At 31.1% G+C, this 9,141-nt stretch overlaps 1 protein-coding gene across 1 annotated transcript; it reads left to right on the top strand.

The window, feature by feature from the left end:
* Positions 1-1,580: 1,580 nt before the first annotated feature.
* Positions 1,581-2,360, top strand: LOC21402978 (protein MIZU-KUSSEI 1). Its single transcript, XM_010101581.1, has one exon. The coding sequence runs from the start codon at positions 1,581-1,583 to the stop codon at positions 2,358-2,360; it is 780 nt and encodes a 259-aa protein (XP_010099883.1).
* Positions 2,361-9,141: the final 6,781 nt, after the last annotated feature.

The raw sequence follows: 9,141 nt of genomic DNA, 5'->3' as shown, positions 1-9,141 counted from the left end.
TTAAAAATAAATTCATTTTTGGTATTTTCTGAGTAAAAGGGGTCACGTGAGGTTCCACGTGTAATTTTCTGTGAGAAATTTGACGGATATGAACTGGAAGGTGTTAATTACCTATTTAAAGAGTTTGAGAGACGTTTTGCTAAAATTGAAAATAGAGGGACCAAACTGTTATTATTTATCTTGTTTAGTTCACCGATTTGATTCGAGTTTAAAAAATTTTTAAAAATAATTACATATAATTTTTTTATTACAGTAAAAAATTCTCACATAAAATCACATCTTAACTCGAATTAAAAACTTGAATCAGCGAACTAAACGGATCTGAAATAGGTTATGGACTACATGTGTCAATTACCTAAAACAAAAAAAAAAAAAAACGAAAAAAAATTAGGCTCAACTGGAAGAGGTGCAACAACGTAGGCTCGTTTTTCGTCAATTTGTTGTTCTTCTTGATTGTGCCTTTTTTTTTTTTTTGTTTCTTTTGGGTTTATGTTCTGATTGCTGTGAGAAGATGGTGGACAAGGTGTGAAACTCTCTCTTATGCTGAGATTGTGAGGTTAGAGCTAGTGGAAGCTTTGCATAGATAACCCGTTTTATGATCTTATCTTGGAACACGTATTTCTTTTTTTTTTTTTCACTAATTAATTAAACTGCGTACAACTCATGTCAATAAATATAAAAGAAGATATAATAATGCATACTAAAATATCTGGACTTTTATATTTTTAGAGCAACTTTTTATGATCAAGCAATAAAGATACAGGACATTCTTAATATTCATTATAAAAATTGGTGAAAAATAAAAGAATATTGATCATAAAAAATTTTCTGACTTGTTTTAACAAACACATATCCTTCCTCTTTTTTTTTTTATTTTTAGTTTTAATTTTAAAAAGCAGATCTTAGTTTTGTATAAGAATATAAAATATAAAAACTATCAGTAGATCTTAGTTTTGTATTAAAAATTGTATGTTTAATTTATTTTTTTTTATCTTGATGTGTTTTTCATCAAATCTAATAGTAAAACACTTATTTTTTTATTTTTTTTATTTTTTTTTATCTTGATGTGTTTTTCTTCAAATCTAACAGTAAAAAACAAGCACTGTCAAGACATGATTTGCATATATCTTTTATTATTTTCATATCCTTTTATTATTCTTTCCTTAATTGTATTTGTTTGTAATCAATTTATTTGATTTCCATTAGCTAAATGATTAATAAATACATTAGCTGTAGTTGATTAGTTTTTGGTTCATAGGATGTATATATATTTCATACTCTGATCAATGAAATACATGAAAATACATGAACAATTCATTTCATCACCATCTTCTAAAAGCACTACTAGTATAAGCCCTTACGGGATCCTAAAAAATTTGAAAAAAAAAAAGTTCTAAAAGAATTTTTTAAAAAAGAGAAAAAAAAAAAAAAGCCAATAATAAGCAAAGTCATCAACTATAAATTCAAACTCCTCCGAGAACTCATCTCAAACCGCGAATTTATAACAGACTTCAACGACCAAAAATCTCGTCACACACACACACTCTCATCTCTCCGAAACCTGGTACCAACCTCCATTAATGGCGGACCACCAAAACTCCGACGAACCACCACCGAAACCTTCTAGAAAAACACCCCCACCATCCTGCCTTCCCTCTCCGCCGCCGCCGCCACGCCGACAAGTGTCCTTAATCCAACCCTCCCAGAAAAAACGACACCACGGCAAAACGACAAAGGTCCTCCGAGTATTCCGCTCCGTCTTCCGGTCGCTCCCCATCATCGCCCCCACCGCCTGCCGCATGCCGGCAATCCCCGCCGCCATGGGGAGCCTCCCGGAGTACGGCACCGTCGTGCACCGGTCCTCGAACGGGCAGCGCGTGACGGGGACCCTGTTCGGGTACCGGAAGGGGCGCGTGAGCTTTTCCGTGCAGGAGACGCCCCGGTGCCTGCCTTCCCTGGTGGTGGAGCTGGCCATGCAGACGAACGTTTTGCAGAGAGAGATGTCGTCTGGGATGGTGAGGATCGCTTTGGAGTGTGAGAAACGACAGGAAAAGGACAAAACGCGGCTGATGGAGGAGCCGGTTTGGACGATGTATTGCGATGGGAAGAAGAGTGGGTATGGGGTGAAGAGAGAGGCCAATGAGGAGGACTTGAATGTGATGGAAATTTTGAAGGCTGTTTCAATGGGGGCTGGGGTTTTGCCGGGGAATTCTGACGTGGAAGGTCCTGATGGAGAGATGGCTTACATGAGGGCCCACTTTGATAGGGTTGTGGGGTCCAGGGATTCTGAGACTTTGTACATGTTGAGCCCTGATGGGCATTCCGGGCCTGAGTTGACTATATTCTTTGTTAGGATTTGAGGTACTTTTTGTATTCTTTTTATTATTATTATTCGTTAATTTGTTTGGCAATATTGAATTGATCTTCATTTCTTGTTGGATATAAATGAGGCATCAAGGCATCTGATCGATTATATTAGTGTCAAACAGATTAATCGAGAAAACATAAGAAAACCAAAAAATACACGGATTGCCTCTCACAATGCATTTAATAACTTTGAATCTTTGATATGAAGAGCAATTGTCCGTGAATAAGGATGATTTGGTTTGACAAACAGAATTTTTTTTTCTTTTCAGATTTAAGGATTTGAACTTGATACTTTATTGTGGAGTTTGATGAGAAATTACCGCTAGATTATGCCTGCAATAATTTTGAGAGTAGTGTTTAGTTGAGAGTCATAAAATTGAGATGCATTTGGTTGCTGACATCGTAATTAATTTTCATAATAAAGATTCAGATAATTCAAATGAGCTGCAGACAATCAAGAATTCATGACGAAATTGGAAATAATAATGATTAAGTCCTTGTCCACTATGAGTAAATTTTTTGTTAGGATTTGAGGTTGTAGTGTTGTATCATTTTGTATTGAATTCATATTGATGTTCACTTCTGGTTGTTTATAACTGAGCTATATCAAGACATTGATTATATTAGTGTCGAACAGAATTGAGAAGACATGAAAGTTTTTTATTAAAATCTAACAATTATGAGAACATCTGTATACTAACTAGTAGTGTACATATTATTTCTTTTTAGAGCACTCCTATCTCCCGATTTGGATTCGAGCCCACCTCTATCTCATGTCTCGAATCACTCAAGTCGGAATGTTTTGCATTTTCTTTTTCTTTTTTATGTCATATATATTGATACCCTTTATATACATATCATGAGAATATATTTCTTTTAATTTGCTGATCTTGATGGGCATTTTGAGTAGTTCCTCCAACTTTACATATTGTTGTTCACTTATTCTTTAAATTATATACGTCCACTACTCATTTTGTTCAAAAAGTGAATTCATATAACATTGTATTCGAGAAAATTAAATTTAAATTTTTTAAAAAAAAACACTGTAATAAAAATTTAAATTATGGTTTTAACTAGCGAAACGAACTTAATAGATAGATATTAGGTATAATAGGTATAAGGGACATTAGCTAGAAGGTTTGTTTGTTTGTTTTTTTTGTTTTTAAGTAAGTATTTGATTATGTATGTATGTAATATGCATGCTTTTTTCTTATTAGTGAGCAGTTCAGTCGCCAATGAGTAATGAGTAGCTATTGAGTGGTTTTCACCGCCTTGAGTGGAAGTTGGATTGGTATGAAAGATGAAAAAAGCAATATGATACCATGATTATTATATTAAAGTGGTGTGAAATATAAGGAAAGCTAAGCACATGGCGCTTCGCCTGTTTATGTGTCAAAGAGCCGGGCCGTACAGGCGTCAAGGAACTAGCTAGGGCTAGCTATAAACTCATTTGATTTGATTTTATCCCAAATATATATATATATATATATATATATATATATATATATTAGCCTATCGAGAAATAGTATTCAATGAAGAAACTTGCTCAAGATCTGAAGAAGAGATTTCTCCACATGATTGATAGCATCAAATTTGGTTGCAACACTTATAGAGGTAAAACTATCATATTGTGAAAGTGTTATGCTAATTTTTTCTTCTTATTTTTCTAAAGTAGTGTTGCATATTTTCCTTAAAAAAAAAAAAAAATCCAGGATCCGAAGATGGAGAAGAACCCAAGTTGAGATCTGTTCAGGTCTTTTCACTTTTTTTTTCCTTCTTTTTGATATTTTTGCACACAAATATCACGTTTGCTTATAATTATATTTACGGATCTCTTATTATTATTATTATGTATAAATGGTTTACAGAAAGCAAGCATAAAAGGTAGAGGCATCCCCATAAAAACGCCAAGGGGTCCAAAACGCCCAGGAGTTCCGAAAGGTGCTCCTCCGCAGACCAGCTGAAAGAGATCATGGAAGAGATTATGCTCTCAGCAAGAAAAGTTTTAAAAAAAAAATGGCGATTTTGATTGAAACTGTCAATTGTTTTCATTCTATAATTTCGGCGATGCACTTATTTTGTACGTATTAATACTTTTTCTGCCTTTTCTTTCAAATATTTCTTTTTCTTTTTCCTCTCTGAATTCTAATATATGAGTTGTTTTTGCTAATCAATCTTTTCCTTTGTAATTTTACCTTTCTTTTCAATTCAGGAAATCTTTTAGAGCACCCGCGTGTGGGAATTTATATATAGAAAGCTTCTAGTTCGAAGATAGATTTTTCTTCTTATGTTACTCGACCTATATTATATATATATATATATATGATGTAAAACAGAAATGGAATTAAATAGGAAATTTTTGAAATTGGAGTAAATAACAGGTAAATATACAATTTCCGACTATTAAAAATTATTAATTTACCTGGTGTAAAATCTTTATTAACTTGAAAAAAAATTACTTTTATGTAAAAAAATTCTTTTTACTAAATAAATAAAACGTTTACGTGGAGTTTTAAAATATGTTATTTATTTAATATAGATTCATAAATAGGTTATTTGTTGAATATTGAGTTGATTGTGTAATTAATTCTTAATGTTCTTTCTATTTTTAGAATAATTAGTCGTAATATAGGTGTGAACATATTTTTAAGTGAATTATAAAGATTGATTAATTGTTTAATTGGTAACTTAATTTATCCTGATTGATTCATAAATTATATTCTTAGAATTCATTCCTATATATACTTATTTACAATTATTTGTAAAAAATCTGAAAGAGTGCACGTTAAAATTTTTATTCTTTCTTTCTTTTTTATCTTTATTTCATTTTAATTTATGATTTACAAGTCCAATTACTATATTTCCTGGCAATAAGGCTATAAACTATTAAAGCTAAAAACTTGTTTTTTTTTTTTCTTTCTTATTTCTGTTAATAAGATGGTGTACTCAGATATTCGACTCCGTTCATTTCGTTGATTCGAGTTGAGATGTGATTTTGTGTGAGAGTTTTTTACTGTAGTAAAAAAATTAGATGTGACTATTTCTGAGAGCTTTTTACTGTAGTAAAACTCAAATTTTAAACTCGAATCATTCGAGTTGAGATGTGATTTTGTGTGAGAGCTTTTTACTGTAGTAAAAAAGTTAAATGTGACTGTTTCTAAGAGCTTTTTACTGTAGTAAAACTCAAATTCTAAACTCGAATCGACGAAATGAACGGTCTCAATGAAGGCAAAGTAGATTATATGACTAGCTAACTCGAATTCAAGATCTGTGGAGATCAATGCCGCTGCCTTACCATTGAAGCAAACGATCGGTGGTGATGATTGGTGATGGTTAAAGAACAATGATGATGCATTGTTACGCTCGCATTCTGATTGTTGCGTGATTAAGCAAAACACAATCGTCATTATTAAGGATTGGCCCATAAGCTGTTAGGCATTATATTATAAAAGAAAATTGTTGTACTTATTTTTGAGAAGATTTGAATTTTTATTTCTTATTTTTAATTAATATCTTTTTAACTAATTAATTATTTAATTAAACAGAATATTAAAAAAAATAAATAGTAAAAATTTATGGCCCATAAGCTGTTAGGCATTATATTATAAAAGAAAATTGTTGTACTTACTTTTTGAGAAGATTTGAATTTTTATTTTTTATTTTTAATTAATATTTTTTTAACTAATTAATTATTTAATTAAATAGAATATTAAAAAAATAAATAGTAAAAATTTAGATTCATAAATTTTAATGAGTATTTATCTCATTTATCATCCTTCACAATTTTAATGACCGCCGTGGGAGATGTCGCCCTTTTTACTAGTGAGATCTCCGTGGTTGTGGCTTGCTGGCCGCTTATACTTTTTTTTGTGTGATTTTTTTTGTGTTTTTTATTTTTTTGTATTTCGACAAGAAAATTGACAGTTGTCGAAATTTTTAATACTATGGTACTCCGTTCAAGTATTAGGGTAGGATATCAATTATTGATGTTTATCATTCGTATTTTAGGAAGAAATTATGAGGAATATTGTTAGACCCCGTTCATTTCGCTGATTCGAGTTTAGAATTCGAGTTTTGCTACAGTAAAAAGCTCTAAGAAACAGTCACATTTAACTTTTTTATTACAGTAAAAAACTCTCACACAACATCACATCTCAACTCAAATTAGCGAACCGAACGGGTCCTTAGTATTCTGAATTCAAAGTTTAGACATGTGGCAGTGGATAAAGCCTTCAGTATTTTTCAATTAGGTCGTTATGTGACCCAACTAGCTCAACCCACCCAAACTTTAAAACATTATAACTAGCTTAACCCTTATGAAATTTGCCACATAGGTCAAGTCTATGGCAAACCCAATCTCAAATTTTAAACTCGAATCAACGAAATAAACGGGGCCTACAAAATTTAGTAAACCGACCAAACCCAATGTACAATCTTAGTCGAGGATGAGTTTGTGCATTAACGCTTCTATAGGGTTAGTATTAAAAAATACCTCTCCTGTAGCAAAGTTTGTGAATTACTATTTTAAGATAATATAAGGACAACATTATCTACCAGGCTTTCTTTTCTCCCCCTCTATTCTTTCCTCTCTCTTCCTTTCTCTTCTCCCCTTGTCACCATCGCCGCCCCACCCTAGATATCGCTCCTGTCTCATACTGCACGCCAAGTCACACGCCATCATCACCAAAGTAGCAACGTCCAATGGCGTTGCAACGATATCTTGCCCGAGCTTGTTACCTGCAATGTGGTGACAAGATCTCGTCGCACGCAACGCTGTTTTTAGTGGCGGTTGATAACTCTATAATATAAAGTTATTTTCACTCCTATTGTATTTAAATTGGGCTTAATAGTCTTGATATTTTTATGTTGATTTTTGAGATTATTTTAGTTATTTTAATTTATTTAGTTTTTAGTCTATTTTGTTTTAATTCAATATTCCTAAGTAGGTTTCAAATTGGATCGAATTAAAGACGAGTGGGCCTATTCAATCATTCATCGCCCACTAAACCACAACCCACAAGAGTTCTCCGTGGATCCACAAATCAAGCCCAATTACGTCACATGACGAGATTGTTGCCCTAGACCTTTAAATGGGTCCGGTACAAATTAAAAAATAAACAAATGTAATCTGTTTATTCTAAACAATAGAAAAAAAAGGAGTTGGATAAATTAGATGGATTGTTCTATTTTTTAAAGATGATATAAGACAATATGTCATTGTTGTATCTTTTGTGTGTGTGTGGAAATAGTAACTCTTAACCACCATATTTGTAGTTTTTTTAGATGACTATATTGTATATAATACTGACCAATTGAGAGGTTGATTACTATGAATATAGATATTACAAATTAGATTAGCCATTCTTCAAAATAAATTTACAATCCGATGTCACATGTTGTATGTATTTTTGTTACATTTTATCTTCTTATTAGTTACTAACGATTATGTGCATTATTACCTTTTACAACAACTATACAAATCCAAAATTCTTCTTCGCCTTCACTTAGTGGCGGAGCCAGCCTTTCACTTCAGTGGGAGCTTCTTACTCTTATAATATTCAACATGATAAATTAATATTAATTTTTTTTACGAACAACTCAATATATACATACAAACACACACATATATATAATAAACCATATAACAAGACTTCAAACAAAGAAAAATATGTATAGTTTAAAACATCCCCTGCCAATGAGAAAATATCACCCGCTAATTTACATGCTTTAAAAAGATAAAAACGCAAAAGAAAAATGCAACATCTTTTTAATATTTTTATGTTATAACTAATTTGGATATTCCTCAGACCAAGTATTATTGAATCTTCTTACTTATTTCCAAATTGGCTTGATGGAAAAATATACTTTACATGATGATAATGAGGTATTTGTGTATATTTTCTTTGAAGTAATTGGTCACGAACATTAAGATTGCAATACAAATTGCCTCACCTAAAATCTATTGGGAGCTCAGCAAAGTTGTTTCCACTCTACTAGATTTTGTAGCATTATCATTTTGAGAACTAGGAAGTGTAATCTTTGATTTTAATTTAAAATATTTCTCCATTATTGCTAAAATGGTTTATAAGTTTTAATCATCTAACAATTCACATACCTTTAAAACAAATAACCTTCTTAACTTTTTTTTTTCTTCTTTTTTGCTTTGGCATTGATTCCAAGTTTCAACTGCATTTTCCAATTTTTTTTTCTTCTCAAATTTACATGGATTTCGCACTTCTCAATATATATTATATTAATTATAAAATTTTGGCAAAAGATTGTAATAAACTTCTCAAAATAAATGTATATGTTAATGCAAGTTGTTTGTGCAATTCAGGCCATAGCACATGGGTATAGATAACATTAGCGCGATACTTCAAACAAATAGAGGGTATATATATAACGGGGAAAAAAAAAAAAAACCAGCTAATATATAAGGGGAAAAGAAACAGAGAAAAAAAAACGTAGGGTGCGTTTGGAATTGGTTCCAAAACGTTTTTATTTTCTGTACGAAAATGAAAATGAAAATGTTTTTAGTTTCATTTTTGAATTATTTCTAAAAATGCGTTTGGTAGTTTTATTTAGAGATTGATTTCAGTTTTAAAAAAAACTGAAACTGCGTTTGGTGGTTTAATTTTTGAAAACATGTAATAATATATTAAATAAATAATATTATTAAATATATTAAATAAATAATATATTAAATAAATTAAATAAATAATATATTAAATATATTAAATAAATAATATATTAAATATATTAAATAAATAATAT

Source organism: Morus notabilis, unplaced genomic scaffold, assembly GCF_000414095.1.
Source record: "Morus notabilis unplaced genomic scaffold, ASM41409v2 Scaffold604, whole genome shotgun sequence".
NCBI lineage: Eukaryota > Viridiplantae > Streptophyta > Magnoliopsida > Rosales > Moraceae > Morus > Morus notabilis.
The sequence above is the reverse complement of the archived record's forward strand: the minus strand, read 5'-3'. Positions and strand labels throughout refer to the sequence as shown.

Coding starts and splice junctions, on each gene's coding strand:
- LOC21402978 (XM_010101581.1), top strand. CDS start 1,581: ATGGCGGACCACCAAAACTCCGACGAACCACCACCGAAACCTTCTAGA.